Below are 18,092 nucleotides of genomic sequence, written 5' to 3'. Positions count from 1 at the left end.
AATACTACACAGCAAACAAAACCTCTAATATTAGGATCAAAGCAAAATGCAACAAATCCTGGTGCAACTGCAAAATGGATGAATGCTGGGATCACTTAAAACAGTTATGACCTTTGGGTGCAATTTATTAAATGGGAACACACACACACACACGCACACACGCACACACACACTGAATTTGTACATTTGCAGCTACCCCTGCAGAATATTACTTAAAAATGAAAAGGAAGTCCTATAATGGACAGATATTTTTCTGGAGTCAAACATTTATTCAGCACATGGGAAAGAAAATGAGTTTAGTTCTATAGCTTCAGTTTTATGACTGTGTCACCAATCACAACCAAATTATTAAAAGTTCATATGTTCAGTAACAAGCTTATGACCAAATCCCTTTTAGAAGCTAGATGACATGTTCCCTGCTGACATTTATGTGTACCCATGTATTCATCAAAGTTTGTCTAAGTTTTAATAGCAGAAGTTGGTTCTGAAAGTGAGGAAGACAATGAGTGAACATTTGCTGTACTTGTTACTATTACTAACAGATATTTTAAGGCCAAATATCCTTTAACTGGCATGCTACAGAAAGGGAGTCTTGGACAAGTAAACACCCCATAGACCCACCCACTCAGGGTTATTATGACCTCAAGAAGAGGGACAGATTTAAAAAAAAAAAGAAGAGGGACAGCTTTTAAACCCCTGAGTAACCTTTGGCTGCCAAGCTAACATGTCTTCTTAGTAAGGAACGTCTGAGTCTTGAGTCCTGCTGAACTAAGTGCTTGGCCAACAGGCAGCTGAAGAGGACATTATCCACTGTGGCTGAACATGTGAGGAGTACAGAGAATTATGACCTACCTGAAACACAGCTGTGTAAGCAGACTTACCAGAACAGTAGATGATCGAATGATCACTGCTGCTGTAGCCTTTGCTATACAAGTTATATCCTGCCAAGGATATAACAGTCGTCCCGCTTCTTGGCTGGAGGTGAAATGGTTAAAAAGACAGGTTTGGGGACCAAGACCTTCAGAGCTTTCAAGCCAACAGAGAGGGGGAGGCTGAGCCTTGCAACGACAATCCTATGAACGACAAAAAATAAGTATTCACATCCTGGCATAAATAACACACCAAAAACATGGGGAATGGAGGGAGGGAGCAGCTACTGAAGCAGTGATCATTCAAACATCTACTGTCATGTAAGTTTGTCTACACAACTGTATGTTTATCAAACTGATGACTGCTGCAGTAGCCTTAGGTATAGATTACCCTAGTTTACTGCATTTGTAAGGGTCCACGAGCCTCTGGAGAATGGCTCTAGCCAACTGTGATCTAGACCTAGAGGAGGAATCAAGCTTATAATGCCTTGTAAAAGTATGTAGAGAGAACCAAGGTGCTGCTTCTAGAATACTTCTAGAATCCAACTCTTACTAAAAAGCCATAGATGAAGCCAATGCCCAAGTAGAGTGGGCCTTGACCCTACCTGTAATAGTTTTGTTGCTATGAGTATAACAAAAGATAGTAACCTTAGACAACTATTTGCAAATAGTCTGTTTTGACACAGGTTGTCCCTTCTTATCTTCATATGAAATTAACAACTGACTGGAAGTTCTGAAATATTTTCTTATGTCAAGATACTACACTAGTTGTCTGTGGACATCCAAGGTATGGAGTATCCTTCCTCCCTCAGTAAAGAAAATGAGACGCTGGATAGTTTGGCTTAAAGTAAACTCAGATACCACTTAATGCAAAAAAGATACATTCATTTTCAAAGAAACCCTGTCTCTGAGGAAAATGACATAGGGATGACTCAACCATTAAGAGCTTGCAACTCAGATACACTTCTTGCTGAAGTCAAAGCAATCAGTAAAACAGTTTCCAAGTTAAAAACATCAAGCACGCCAGATTAGCTGGTTCACATGGAGCAAGCGTTAGTTTCTTTATCACAAATTTAAGATCCCAAGGAGGGGACACTGGTTTTCTTGGAGGACTCTTATGCAAAACCCATTTCAAAAACATTTTGACATGAGAAATAATGCATTGAAAGAGGGGGATCCATGGCAGACATGCTGAAATTGCCAATAAATAAACCTTAATGGAAGAGGAACAAAGGCCATAGGATAGTAACTCACACAAATTTTGTAAAACCAGAGAACTAGACCTGAAAGAGTGCTGGCTATGTTATTGACACCAACTAGGAAACCTTTTTCATTTGCTAATATATGATTTTCTAGTACCAGGTTTTCTTGCCTCCATTAGTACCTGCTGCACATCCTCAGTAAACGGGTGTCTAAAGGAAATTGTGACCCTATCATTCAGGTAGTCAACTGAAGTTTAGTGGGATGGGGGTGAAGCAAACATCCCCTGATCTTTTATGAGTAGACCCATCCTGGAAGAGAGCTTGAGATAACTGCATTTGGCCACTTCCAAAAGAAGGGAGAATGACTGTTGCCTGGGCCAGAAGGGAGTCACCACAATGATTTTAGGGTACTTCTGAAGATTCATTAGGAATCCCCTGGATATCAGTGGAAAGGTTTGAAAAGCACACAGGAACATTCCTGTCCAATGTAAGGAAAAAGGCATTTGTCTTCCAGACCTTTTTACATGGAGTCCTGGAGCAGACTCTTGCCAGCTGATTGGTCAGAGAGGAGAAAAACAGGTCTACTTGAGGAACTCCCCAGAGATGGATCAAATTTTTGAAGACCCCCAATCTAGTTTCCATTTGAGAGGGTCTTCCCTTGTCCTGCCACCCAATTTTGCTGTGAAAGCATGTACTGACACTGTGCAATGAAGCTATATCCCAAGCTAGTCTGTAAAGAGGGGATGACCTGGTTCCCTCTTGCTTGATGATGTACCACATGACAGTGGTATCGTCTTTAACAACTTGAAGAGGTCCTGGGGACCGAAACTGATTCACAGAGTTTAGTACCTTGATCAGGTTAAGCATCTCTTGTATAATTATGTGCTTGTGTCTGTCCTTGGTGTCCCATACACCTTGTATTTTCATCCCTCCTGAAACTGCTCTTCAAGAAAAGTCTGAAGTGTCTGCAGTGACTGACTGCTTTGGAGCAGGGAGGGGGAAGAGGAGACCTGGATTCAGGAAAATTTCCTGTTTCCATTAAGTGATTTCTCTTCCTAAAACCCCAAGCCTTGGTATTTGATAGAACAATGGATGTTGGGGCTGGGTCCAAAGGGACGCCAGATACCATTGCATCTTTCTCATCTGGAGTCTTGCCAGGGGTAACCATATCATAGATGTCATGAGACCCAAAATCTTGGTACTCCCTATCAGTGACCAAAGTCTGAGTGGAAAATTTTTGAAATACATATAGATATAGATCTATTTTTTTTTTTTTTTGCTGTGGAAGAAAATCTCTTTGAACTGAGGTGTCTAGCTGACACCACCTCAGGAATACAATCCTGTGTGAAGAAGTCAAAGACTTTTAAATGTTCTAACTCAATATGCTGTATAAACAACTGATAACCAGAAAGAAATGCCATAACCACAACTGAGTACAGGACTCACTCATCGCAGTGCGTAAACTGATATTCAATAATATGCATCCGACACTGCTGCTGTCTGCTCTCAGCCCAGGGAAACCATTCGTCAGCACACTGCAGCTGCTAATCCATGACAGCAGCACGAACAGCAAAGATCTACCACCATGGCTGTCAGAACTGATGTTCCACCAGTACTAGCTGAGTTCTGCTGTAAAGTCAAAAGACAGTCTGGTGGACTATCAAATGCAATGACCTCAAACTCACAGAGTTTGTTTATAATTCTTTCACAGAGGTGTAGCAGACTCAACCAGTGCCCCATGCTGGTATGATGAATTAGCACCTCATTCCTTCAGCTCTTCAAATGAAGAGCAAAAAACATAAATACATAAATAAATAAATAAAAGACTTCTAAAAAGCTGACTGGTTTCCTGCAGACAGTATGAGTACTTGTTCCACACCCCCCCTACAGCTCTTCAAGTAAACTGCAAAAAAAAAAAAAAAAATATATATATATATATATATATATATATATATATATATGGGTCTACTAGACATAATCGAAATTGCAGAAAGCCGAAACCCATATGGCCGAGACCATATATTCGACTTCCGCAATTTCGAACATGTAAAAAAACAACACAACAGTAACTCACTTTCTAAGTGTTAGCAGGGGGACCTGCACCCCCCCCCCCACATAACTTTAATATACCAACTCCGAGATCGCACTACAGAGATGTCCATTACACATGGTCATGATTTCAAAAGTTGGACATATGGTCTCGGCCATATGGGTTTCAACTTTGTGGCATTTCGACCATGTGTAGGGGTTTAGTTATATTAAAAAAATTATTTTTTTCTTTTAAACTGTAGCAAATTTTAGTTAAAAAAAGCGTTAAACTATAGCAAACTGCTTAGTTACAGTTTAGATCACACAGGGAGTGCTACAGTGTTCAGGTTTGACTACAAATGCAATACCAGCTTTTAGAAGGTGGTATACATTAGCAGATTTGCGCTCCCCATCAGTCTGAACCCATGACAGCTGCCACTCTCACCAAGCTCTAGCTATGCTACTGTTCCTTCCTGGGTGATAGTGGTCTAGGACTTTGCAAAATCAAGACAAGGTGCAAATACCTTTAACCCTTCATCCAAGGAAAATTATGCATGACTTTTCCTTAAATTTGTATTGCTTCATAAGTCCTTCTCAACAAGCGCCAACAACAACCCACTCTATAACCTTGGGCAGAGGACTAGTGACTCTGAATGGGTATGTTGTCACCAGGATATCTCCCTTGTTGATAGAAGATGTTGTGGCTTGCTGTCACAGTCTGGTGAACAAAGCTTGTGCAAAGGCTTTTATTTAGTAAGATGTGAAGAGGCCTACCAGACTATATTTTATAGCACTGAAAAAATATCCTGTGATTTTATCAGGGCCCATGCAAATCCTGTACCATCTGAGGGGGGCTCATTTTCTAACACAATGTACAGTAGTGGCCTTGCAAGGTTTTGAGCTGGAACTACATTTCTTCAGTAGAAAAATGTTTGTATCTTGTGGATCAGTATACAATGTACCACTGGTTTCTACAGCGCTACAGTCGGGAGTGCTGCCTCTTAGGTTTCCTTATGTAGCTGCAGAGCAGTATTATTTTCTTATATTTTCCCTGTAACTTGCACTCATATGAGGCCTTGGTCGATTGGATTGTCATTGTTAACGTTTTCTGTGTTAGGAAGAGTTTGGTTTTAATTTATGAAGTTAGGTACTGCCTGCAGTTTAGGTAGAGCACTTTTTGAATTATATGTTCATGTTTCATTTGGGAGATTCTAACTAGGCGAACTTTCAATAAGGTCAAGTACAGAAAAATAAAATCATTTAGTTTGTATACAGAACTAAAATGACTTAGTTCTGTATACAAAGTAAATGATTTTATTTTTCTGTACTAAAATGACTTCCTGCGGTAGTGGTGCTGCGGTAGCGTTGTCGCCTCACAGCAAGATGTTGTCTCATTCGATTCTCAGCTAGAGCGTCTTCTGTGTGGAGGCATGCGTGAATGAGCGTGCCTTCATTGAAGGTTGTGTGTCAGGGCTGGTATCTCGGCATGTAAAAATCCACTACCAAACATTAGTGGACCAGAGTTCCGCTGTGGCGACCCCTAACCGGGATAAGCCGAAAGACACAACAACAACAACAACAGAACTAAAATGACTTATTAAAGCAACGCTTTTAATTTGATTTTCAAAGGAAACTAACAGTAAATTTAAATATTTTGGTTAGACAGAGGTCTAACTGACAATCTAAGGCTACAACTCTGCCTTACAAGTACCATGAGTCAAATACTTGTAGTGTAACTCTTACTGTGGCCACTGGATTTGCTTTTGTATACATTAAGAAATGCTTGTATTTGCTGAAGCTATGCGGTATAAAAGCTCAAGGCAGTAATTGTTGCTAAGGCAATGGAAGCCATCATGCTAATGCATTCATTCATGTGCATGAGCACATGGGCATCAATAATACAGCACAACATTCGGGTCTGTCAGTACTGCAACACAACATTCTGTTCTAGAATAGAACCGTAGTTATTCTGCATTCCAGTTTAATGAGAGGAAGATGATGTTTGTACAGTAAAGATGTGCATATATGCTTCTTTGAGCAAACAGTCTCCACACCTTGGCTCTAGATGATTGTCACTGTTGAAGTGACACCCCACCCTTATGTGCAAAAATAGGAAAAGGGGTTGTGGATGGATGGATGGACAGTCACTTTCAAGCCATATAACATCTTGGTACAGCAAAGTGACTACTGTACTGTCTTCAATGAAGCTCTGTTACAGCAGTGACTACGTTGCTACAAATACTGCCTTGTTATCCTTATGCCTTTGTCCACCCATGACAACAGCTAGTATGAGGAGGCAAATATGAAGATTAAAAGATGTAGCAAAGAGGAAAATTAGAAAAAAAGTAGAAACTGATCATAAATATTAACAGTAGATTTTAGTATCTTGTATTTTTTTTAAGGTAAAAGGGTGCATGTTCATGGAGCCAGGTACAAAGTTTGAATCTAAAATTTTTCCTTTTCCTGGATTCAGCAAGTGAAAAGCAGAATCAACAAAGAAGGTGAAATGAGCTGCAAAAACCCAAAATAGTGGTGAGAGAAAAATATGGTCCCCATGAATTTAGTTAATGAGCAACAGAGAAAGTTAAGTGATTAAATATCATGCCAAATGTTGTCAAAAGTGAAAATGATTTAGTTCTGAAGAGTTGCCACTGTCATCTTAGCTAGATATCAGCATGGATTTTTTTAAAGTTCACTTACTGGTACAGATTATTTGCTAAATCTAAGTGAATAGGTTGGAAGGCTTCTATTGGTATGACCACACCAGTTGTACATAAAAGCCCACCATTATAGTACTTGACATGTTGTTCTCAGCTTCTGGCTTACCAAAATCCATTATATCAGATAACTATGGTCCACCATTTAAGTTTCCAATTTTAAACAGTTCTGCTTTAATATAAGAAAACACAACATAAAAGAGACAGCACTATGGCCTCAAGCAGATGGGACAGTGGAAAGTTTTATCGATAACACTGGAAAAGTTTTGAAAACTGACAGCATGAATGGGTATATCATGAAAGCATCAAATTTTCATGATGTTAAGAAGACAGCAGGAATGGCATACATCCTCTGACAGGTATGACTCCAGCCATCCAAAAGTTTTGGTACACATGAGAGTAACAGTTCATCTGTGGTGCAAAGACAGTTCCTAATAAAGGTGTTACAGACTGAGGAATTCAACAGTAAAATACGATGAAACCATAACTGATTACAGGGGACATGTAAACAAATGCAATTTTAAAAAGGATTGACAGCAAAGGCAAACGTATTGGATATTTGTAGTGTGAAGACATAAAAGGTCCCATTGCTGCAGTCTCAAAGGTACAGTGGGATGAGACTGTTAACTGTCAAAACATTTAAAGTCAACAAAACTAACAGGTAACACAATCTTATTTGCCCTGTTTCTGACTTTACATTTTAGCCAGACACTAAATATCCTGTAAAGCCTTCCTCTGTCATCCTAATGATCTTCTAAAACTTTTAAGAGCAACTTAACAAATGCTGGTTTAATTTACCAATTTTCATTTTTGGTTCAATTATTAATGTAAATGTTTTATACCCTCAAAGATAAGACAACAGTGAACAAAAATAATTTCAAAAGAAAATCATGAATGCAGTAATATGAGAGCCACTGAAAACAAAATTACAATAAAATAAAGTTTCTTTTTTATCACAAAAGAAACACAATATAATTCAAATTATCTAAAGAAGCAAGGCTTCTGATTTCATTTTCAAATTAAAATAATTGATGTTGGGATTACTGACAGTAACTGTGAATAGCTCTGATAGCAGAGGGACTACACAGTACTCTAGCAATATAAGATGTACCTTAATAGTACCCAGAGTTGAATAGTTGCACCTTAAATCTCACTACAACTACTGCATGCTCTTCTCCCTGTGAGTATGCGCTGACAAATGCTTGCGATTTTCTGAAACTGTTAAGCTATGCCCATAGGGAAGCAATAACTTATGCTATGGAGTCCATTAACTTATTTATTTGCTTATGTGCATATGTATTTATTTTATATACTTAACAGGGTAGTGTACTGTCCAACACTGACCAGTTTTTGGCTCGCCCCTTTAATATGCACTAGCCTCTAGTAACAGTACTGTATGACTGTTCTGAAATCGAATGCTGTTCAGCCCAGGTCGCTTACTACACATTCCACATTAACCACTACTAATTTGGAAGGTGCAAATGCAGTACGAAGATGTACAAGCATTTCTCCTTTACATAGAGCTTTTATCAGCTTGTGCGGATTATTACTATAAAAGGCCTGGCCTGGCAGTGGAATTGTTTTACTCATCTTCAATGAAACAGTGTTACAGTGGCTGCTACTTTGTTGCAACATTGTACTAGATCACTCCCCTGGCTGTATGACGTACAGGTATGAAGCCCTGATTGTGACTCAGACAGCTAAATTTCAGCTATTAGTTCAGACATTAGAACAACCATGGCAGGGAGGATGGGAGTAAGAGGCCACTGCAGGCTCACTCATCATCAGGGAGACTGTATTCTATGGCTCCCTGCTTAAGTGATACCTATAGGGAGCACCAGGTGCTACATTTGTAAAGCACGGGCCTGCTAAGCACATGCTGTCATTGTGCAATTGGACTGACTGGGAATGTCATCATGCTGAGGCACACTTCTTACACCAAGGCAGCACTTAAGTGGAACTCAAAGAGTCTTTGTGGGTGCTCCAAAGGGGAGGGTAGGCTGCTCTATCAGACCTGGAAGCTATCTCGCTCCCTACCAAGTGACTCTCTTTACTGGGGAGGGGGTGAACAGGTTAATTAGGCAATACAAGCAGAAGCAAAAGATCACAAGAGACCAATCTAGTCCAGGGAAGCCTGGCTCTCACCCCTGAAGGAAGTAAGGGAAGGGAAAGAAAAAAGGAATGGTGCAACTACATAAAGGTAATGCAGCAATCAGACAGATCGGGTGTAGGAGCAAAAAAATATCACTAACCTTGATGTCTGTGCCCATCCATTCCTACAATTGACAATTTAAGCAAATGTAAAGGGAATAAACACTACAAACTGAAGATTTTCATCACCAGTGTTAGAAGCACATTTGCTATGTTACATTGCTTAACTTCCAACTAACAGTTGCATTTTTGTTTTATGGTTTATTCTTCTTACAAGGTGGCCAGTATTTACAAACAGCAACTGTGATGTTTTTATATAGCAAACGGACTACGAATATGAGGCCAAAGTCTGGACATTGAGAAAGTCTGTACAGCAGGGTGGTACATCATGTGGCTGTTACCTTTAGCAATAAATGATATTTCCTTATTCATTTAAAGAAGTGTCTTTAAACCTTTTACTATTTACTGATTACAGTGACATCATATTATTAAAAACAATTGTAATATATCTTAACAAAGATTACATTGTTACAGTACAATACACTGCTTGCATGACATTTTTAAATATGGGTATTTTACTAACTGAAGTACCTTGTACCATGACTTCACAAAGCTTTTAAGTGCAGGCTAATATGCCACCAAATATCTGCTGATAATGGCTACAAAACAAGAGGGTTTTATGCCATGAATATATATGTATGTGTATGTATATATATATATATATATATATATATATATATACACATACACATATATATATATATATATATATATACATACATATATATATATATATATATATATATATATATATATATATATATATATATATATATATATAGACACATACACACATTCCAGCAAGGAAACCTGCCACAATTTTTATTCTCACCTGTGTAATCCTGTGGTGACATAGGTCTTGCTATGACTTCTTTAAATGCATCGATCCACTCCTTGTGCTCCCGTTCATTCTCACAAGCAAACACAAACTTTCTCTCTGGAGTTACTATAGTGATGCCATACTTCCATTTGTTGCCTCGCACTCCTGAGGGTATGTTATCTAGTACCTCATATCCATGGTCTGAACTTCCAATAAAAACCTCTCCTTGTTCAAATGCATCCTAGAAACAAAAGTGAAAGTATGTTATTTTACATGAAAACACTATAATTTCAGGAAGGATGGAAGCAAACCTTTCTGCATGACAACAGTCTCCCACAGCATTCTCATCCAACAGACAGTAGCAGAGATCATACTCTGGATGTACACTGTAAGCTCAGGTTTTGCCTGGTGTGAGTGCATAAGTTTAGAAAGACAGCAGACTTGTTTGTCTCCTTTGCTTCAGTAATGCATTACATTAGAAATTTCATAATTTTAAATGGTCACCTGTATGTTGTATTATGTAGTGTATTAAATGTCTAAGATAAGTACGTTTCTTTCTTTAAAATCACTATAAAGATCTGTGTTGTCGTTTTGTTCATTTTCCCCTTCTGATTAACAAATCTCCCAAGAGAAGTTAGCCCATCTGAATTTTTCAGGCTGTTTACAGAATACAGTATCACACATATTTACATTGTTAAGTTAACAATATGAACTACATATGAAAATAGCAAGACAAAAAAATCATTGTATTGGAGAGCTACGCAAACATGCCATATACAAGTATACACATACCTTAGTTATAGTTAATTCCAACAGCCAAGGCTGGGTGTAGTGGCCATCAAAGAACACAGAAATAGTGTAAGGGCATTTGTAAACCATAAAGAAAGGCCTCCATCCAAGCCGCGGTGGTGCAGCGGTAGCATCGCCTCACAGCAAGAGGTTCTTCTGTTCGATTCTCAGCTGGAGTGCCTTCTTTGTGGAGTCTGCATTCCCTTCCCACAGTCGAGTGGCATTTGAAAGACATGTGTGAATGGGTGTGCCTTCATTGAAGGTTGGGCATCGGGCTGGCACCTCGGCACCATAAAAATATACTGCCAATCATTAGCGGACTGGAGTTCTGCTGTGGCAACCCCTAACCAGGAAATGCCATAAGAAAGAAGAAGAAAGGCCTCCATCTAGATTAACTGACAAAGTAAGAATGTATCTATTGAACCTTGGGAACCCACCTAGAAGGGTTTTAGACTAGGGTAAATTTTGAGCTGTAAACACAAAAGTGGAAGGAGCAGGTGGTCAGCCTAAGGATCAAGATTCAGAATTTGAATTCTGAAGCACAGATGTGCCAAAGGAAGCCAGACTCCTGGAACTGTTTCTGAACAATGTTTGGTGAAGAAATGGACTGATTACAGTCTTCTTGGGAAGAGATTATTCTGCAGTTGTGATGCTCTCCCTTACTGAAGCAAAGAAGACAAACAAGCATGCTGTCTTTCTAAACTTATGCAAACACATCTTATAAAACCTGAGCTTATGGTACACATGCAGAGAATGATCTTTGACACAGGTAATGGAGACAGTCCAACTCTGTACCTATAATGCAACCTGTGAAATGGGGTCATAAACTCACATTACTTACTGCCACTAAATCTACAAAAACATCCACAGAAGAATGTGACCAGGTGCTTTCTTGATGGTGAAACAAGCAGACAAACATTCACATAATAAAATGCATGGAAACCCTTCTACATGGCTTCAGCTACTACAGCCAAAAGCTTAGGAAGCAGTAATCATCCATAGCAAAGCAAAAGAATAAAAGCACCTTTTGTGTGGATCTCAAGCTACTGATGTGCAAAAAAAGACATGCATCCTATCCAGCAACACCATCCAAGAGACCCACAGGGGTGTCAGAGCCTAGACAGCTACCAGATATGCAGAATGAATTTCCAAAAAGGGGCAGAATCTATTTGTCTGTTTTGGAACCAGCAAAAGGTGGGAGTAGAAGCCACACATTGTCAAATTCATGGCATAAAGCATTTAGGAGTTGCCTCTGTCCATTAGTAATACAGGGGGCATTCCTGGAGTAAATTCTCTGTTTCCTGTCCATAGATCGAAATTGAGTTTGAAAAAGGGCATGGATGAACTTTGTTTTATGTGGATGTGGAATCTGTTCCACAGCAGTGGAGTCAACTGCAAGATATACCTCTCCCTCCAAACCATTCTGCTAATGTTGCAGAAGAGGTGTAGATCCCAGAACTAGGTATTTAAGATGCCATTTGACTTGCTGATGTGCAGTAAATCTATCAGTACTGGGATGGAGAATCCCTTGTATGCCAAACACAGATCACCTCTTAGCAGTCTGTAGGATAGTGACAGGGCTTTGAGTCAGCCCATTCAGGATATGTATATGTCCTGTATCCTTTTAGTAAGGTATCTCTGTGCGTATTCCTGTTGCTTTATGTGTCTGGACATACACATTCCAAAGGGGCATTATATTCAATGACTGGCATAATGTGGGCTGTATAAAGGGAGACTATGGCACTCCTAGATCTAGATGCAATCTTTCTGTTTATAAAGTATGCAATATAGAAGGACTTTCTTAAAACAACAGACACATGTATGTCAAAAGTTAGGTCACTGTCCCCACAAGTTCCAAAATCTAGTTCAACTCTTAGGGGCGTATTATCATTGTGGCAGTTTCCTGTGTAGATAACTTCCCAAAGGATACAATAATGCATTTTTGGAATTTAGTTTTAGTCCATGACTTTGGCATCAGTTATTTATTTGAGACAAATTGTTTTTTTTACTTTAGAAAATTAGATTCCAAACAGGACAGGTCCCAGAGAGGTTGATTCTAAAATAAGGTACTGAACTTCTACAGCCAATGTTTTATCAAGAGGGCTTAAATTTGTACCTATCTGGTTTCTTCTGCTGGAGAACATTTTTAGAACTATTCAATTTATGTACAAAAATCAAGCTGAGAATAATCTTCAGTAAAGACAGAACACCTCCATCAACATAAACATTTCCTAATGAAGACAGTGACATTGACTCTCTAGTACATGCCTTTCTTGAAGAAACACTGTATATCACAACAAGTTACAAATCTGACCATGTATTTTCAATGGAGGCTATACTAGATTTTGAAAATTTGAAATAATGTTTAAAAATGATCATCAGGACATTTTTAGATTTTTACTGCAGCCTAAGTGTTATAGCTTATTTAACGATGAGCAGAATGCCTTACATCATCTTTGCCCACTACATCATTAGTCAGTCATCTTAGAGGCAGATAAAGGGTTAACTGTGGTGGTAATGAACAGGATGACACAGGATGTATTAACACAGTATTAAACAATATGTTAAGCCTTGATAACAGCCCAATACAGGAATTTAGTCGGAGGTTTCTTTCATTATTGGTTTGTGGTATACATTTCAGATTTCAGGCTAAGGATGCTGTTAGAAATGTAGACAGTTTACATTCTTTATTTCATTCCCAAAATTCATACAGACTAACTCTGTCCTCCGGGTATACCTGCCCACTCTTTCACACACTGTTTTTTTCCCAACACTAAGTGGGTTTGCTCCATGACACTACACTAAAACTGAAACAGAAATCCCTCATTTGTAAATGACATGCAGGAGATGTTAAAAAAGTAACAATATTCAAATGAGAACAGTTTTTTTAATGACTTTATATGTGTAAACAGACTATTTTTGATAGTGCAGAATTCATCTATAGACTTTGAAACTGGTTAGATCGACATAATTCACAGAGCTCATCTATGATTAACACTGAGTACCCCTGTCCATGAGGAGCATGGGTACCACCCCCAGGGTGAATTTGCGGTCTCCCATCCATTTGTCTAGGTTGTGCTTGAATAGCATCAGTGAGGAGCTCTGCTTCACGTCAAATGGAAGTTTATTCCAGAGAAGTGGCAATCTCAGGGAGATACATCTGTCTCTCCAGCATGGTCTGCTTATGTCACAGATTAGGTGTGTGACTCTTATCTTACTTGACTTGCAGATGTGCAGAATTTCCATCAGTGCAAAGTCAGAGACTGCCCTGTAGGCCAGGCACAAGTCGCCTCTTAGTAGCCTATAAGACACAGGGTACAGTGACAGGGCTTTCAGTCTATCCACATAGGTCATGGTTTGGAGGCCCTGTATTTTCCTGGTGAGAAACCTCTGTGGTCTCTCCAGCTGATGCGGGTGTCTGGTGAAGTACATGCAAAAGGGAGCATTGTAGTTTATTAATGGTCTGCTGAGAGTTGAGTACGAGGAGTTATAACATCCTTAGTCTTGGATATGATGCCCTTACTTATGAGATGAGCAACATAGAAGGCTTTCCTTACCACTGTGGAAACTTGCCAGTCGAAGTTCAGATTGTTATCAACCTGTGTTTCTAGATCTCAAACCACTGGGTTTGAGTTAGGGAGGTGCTGTCAATATTGTAATTAGCAGGGAATTCCACTTTGCCAGAGGGGATAATAATGACTTTGTTGTGTTTAGTTTTAGACTGTGGCTTTGGCATCAATCGTTTGTCTGTGTTAGCCCTTCCTGTAATATGGTAACATCATTGGGGGACTTCATTATTGCACCCAATAGGCAATCATTAGCGAACTTGGTAAGCCAAAGGCCATCCACCTTAGCCTGAATTTCCGAGAAATAGATTCCAAACAGTAAAGGGCCCGGCGCAAATCCTTGTGGTACGCCACTGGTGATGGGTCTACTAGTAGAGGTGGAGTCACTAACTTTGACAGCATGTGTGCTGTTGGTGAACCAATTCGCTACCCATCTAGAGATGTAAGGGTTGATACCCAGCTGGGGATAGTTTCTCAATAATACCTGAGAAGGGGATTGTGTCAAAAGTCTTGGCTAAGTCTTACCTTCATCCAGGGTTTTAGTGGCTTTCTCACAGAAGTGTACTAGGTTTAATAAATATGATCTCTCCCTTAACAAAGACAAACTGGGTTGGGTCTAGAGTTTGAAGGTCACCTATGTTCTTACTGATAAGGTCCATGATGATTCTTTCCACAGCCTTGCAGATAAGGCTGGTTAGACTTATGGGTCTATAGTTCCCATGGTATGTTGATGGCCCCCCCTTTGTGCAGGGGGATTACTTTTGCTGTTCTCCACAATGCTGGAACAAAGCCAGTTCTCTAGCTGTGGTTAAAGAGAACACTAAGTGGGTCCACTAGGTCCCGTTTTAGATTCCTTAATAAGCAACCTGGGATGTTACTGGTCCCATGGAGGCCATGTGTTTGGCCTTGGAGAGTGGAGATATGACCTGATCTCTAGAAATACTAGGCAGAGTACTGGTGTCAGGTATGCTCTGCGATATGGCTGATGGGAACAGGTGGCTGAAGTTTGCACCAAATCTGTCAGCTAGCAGGGTGGCAATTTCCTCTGGTATAGTATGAGTGGTGCCATCCACTACCAGTTCGGCACATAGATGGGCATTCCCTTTTAGATTTCTGACATAGTTAAAGAATACCTTATAATTATCCTTGGCTAGGGATACTAATTTAGCTTTATAGTTTGCTTTGGAGGAGTTTACAAGATCTCTGAATTGCATGTTCATGCTTTAGAGGGACTTCTCCCTCTGCATTAGTCAGTTCCTTCTTGTTTTTAGACATCAGTTTCTTTCTCTTGTTATATAACCTGTTTATACTTCAGGTCCACCAGGGTGGCTTGTTTTTGCAGGAGAACCTAGTTTTGATCTGGTCAGGTAGAGCCGAGTCTGTACAGTGGTTTAAGTGTTTATAGAGGGCATTTGTGTACACATCTGCATAGGAGTCATTGTTGTCTTTGATTGCAGGGGGTATAAAACATTTGACGCCATCGCTTAGTAGGCTATAATTTGCTATGGAAAAGTTTGTTTTTTTTTTTTCCTACTGTGGGGATGTCAGGTCCAATAGTTACTTTCAGTGAGACTGATTTATGGTCCGACCTTACCAAGGAGGGCATCAGACAGGGTAGAGTGTAGTGACCCCCCCCCACCCCATGTTAGTGAGTACTATGTCTAGGACATTTGAGCCCCTTGTGGGGGTGCAGACTATCTGTTCCAGAGCATCTGTATTGACAAAGTCCAGGAAAGTGAGCAAGCATGTTTGTGCTTGTGTACGTCTCCCCCAGTCAATGGAGGGATAGTTGAAATCTCCAATGACTAAGGTGTTGAGGTGTATGGTGAGTGACTCCAGTAAGTCCAGGTAGGTGGTGTGCTTTTCTTGGTTCATGATGGGGGACCTACAGCTAGCAATGATGTGGTAGGGTACTTTGCCTATAGGACATAGAGCAGTTTGAGAGAGTCATACTGTTTGACCAGTCTTGAGGTGTACTAGGCCTTAATGAAGACTGATACAACTCCACCTTTGGTTCTTTCACACTTATTTTGAGGTCTAAATGTGTGGAAGGCATTGTATCCTTACATGGCCAGGGGTGCTCTCTGCGGCCTTGAACCGTGTCTCTGTAACTGCACAGACCTCAGCATCTTCCAAGGTGAGGAGTGCTTCCAGGGAGTGCAGCTTCCTGTTCAAACTCCAAGCACTAAGCAGCAACACCTTTAATTTGTCTCGAGTGGATTTTGTCATGTCAGAAATTTTGTTGTTTTGACATTGCCTAAAAAAGGCACTATGGGGGAGGCAAGTGCCTTTGCCAGTATCTTAAAGTCTAGAGTAGACAGGTACAGTCTATCTTTGGAAAAGCAGAGTGGCTTGTCAACCATGCCTTCCCAAGATGACAGATACTGGATCCCCCAGGACTGACACCAAAAGCTAAGTCAATTCTGAAGTTGATCATTTTTTGTTTATATTATGGCTTCATGCTGGCTAAAGGTATAATACTGCTTAGGGCTAGGGTCATACCTGCCTGGGACATGTCATCTGAGAGTTTAGTAATGTCTCTCTTCATACAGTCCAGTGAGGCAAGTCTCAAGTCATTCAACCCAACATGGGCTATGACAGAGTCATAAAAAGAAGTTATGTACCTACCATAACGTTCCATGTTAGTTGTCCTTCATCTCGCCTTCCTTCTTGCTGTTTAGATTCAGAGCCGATCCTTGGCTCTGACTTGGCCTACTTCTATAGCTTGAGAGCTATTTACTGGCTCGAGGCTAACCCTTATCCCAGAATGCCCAGCGTCAGCTACCCAGATCTCATTTGTGATAGCACACACTAGACATATAAAGTAACCAGTAACCTAAAACTGATTTACCAAAATAACAGATCAGAGTAAACTGTCATAAAATTACCTGGCATGTGAACCAAGAAAAAGGAAATTAGATAGTGAACTCCTCTCAATCCTCCAGGAAGGAGGGGGGACGCAAAAAGGAAGGCGAGATGAAGGACAACTAACATGGAACGTTATGGTAGGTACATAACTTCTTTATGTTAAGTTGTCCCATCTCACCTTCATTCTTGCTGTTTGGGACAGCATCCCTAGCACCTAAAGACCCGGGGTGGCTCATTGGAACAGACTCTTCAGAACAGTGGAACCAAAGGAAGCCCTGCTCCGGGAGACCACATCCACTTTGTAATGAGAGATAAAGGTATGAGGGTTTACCCAAGTGGCAGCTGCACAAATTGAGTCTATGGGCAATTTAGACTGAAAGGCTACAGAAGTGGCTAATGCTCTAGTAGAATGACCTTTCGGTTTTGCTGGTAGATGTTTATGTCTTAACTGATAAATAAAGGCAATGGTGTCAGATAACCATTTGGATAAGATCACCTTTGAAACTGGAAGGCCTTGCTTATTGTGAGCATAGGAGAGAAATAATTGGTCTGACTTTCTTAGCTCTTTGGTCTTATGGAGGTAAAAATGTAATTGTCTGTGCACATCCAGTTGGTGAAGACTGTATTTTACCTTGTTGCTATAATTGGGAAAGAAGATGGGGAGATCAATGGATTGATTTAAATTGTTTTCTGAACAGACTTTTGGTATGAAGGATGGGTTGGTTCTCAGAGAAACTCTATCTTTGTGAAACACCATATATGGAGGATGAACACAGAGTGCTAGGAGTTCTGAAACACATCTAGCTGAGGTAATAGCAACCAGAAAAAGTGTTTTCCAAGAAAAAAAAATTAAGGGACATGAAGCTGCTGTTTCAAAGGGAGGCAGAATCAAAGAATTCAAAACTAAATTGATATCCCAAGGAGGAGGTGAATCCCTCACTGGGGGTCTAAGAAGAGATGTTCCTCTCATGAAGGCTTTGCAGAGCTTATGAGACATTATGCTAGAATTAAGAATTCCAATA

The 18,092-nt window shown here is 40.0% G+C and overlaps 1 protein-coding gene across 2 annotated transcripts in view; it reads right to left on the bottom strand.

Annotated features, from left to right (window-relative positions):
- ADAP2 (ArfGAP with dual PH domains 2) overlaps positions 1 to 18,092 on the bottom strand; it is a 977,426-nt gene that overhangs the window by 17,371 nt on the left and 941,963 nt on the right. For both annotated transcript variants that reach the window (XM_044068045.1, XM_044068044.1), the window contains one exon: positions 9,860 to 10,088. In XM_044068045.1, the coding sequence (XP_043923980.1) occupies positions 9,860 to 10,088 (229 nt within the window). The remainder of the gene's footprint in view (positions 1 to 9,859; positions 10,089 to 18,092) is intronic.

Source organism: Protopterus annectens, chromosome 4.part0 (genome assembly GCF_019279795.1).
Source record: "Protopterus annectens isolate FY-2018-M chromosome 4.part0, PAN1.0, whole genome shotgun sequence".
NCBI classification, from domain to species: domain Eukaryota; kingdom Metazoa; phylum Chordata; order Ceratodontiformes; family Protopteridae; genus Protopterus; species Protopterus annectens.
The sequence above is the reverse complement of the archived record's forward strand: the minus strand, read 5'-3'. Positions and strand labels throughout refer to the sequence as shown.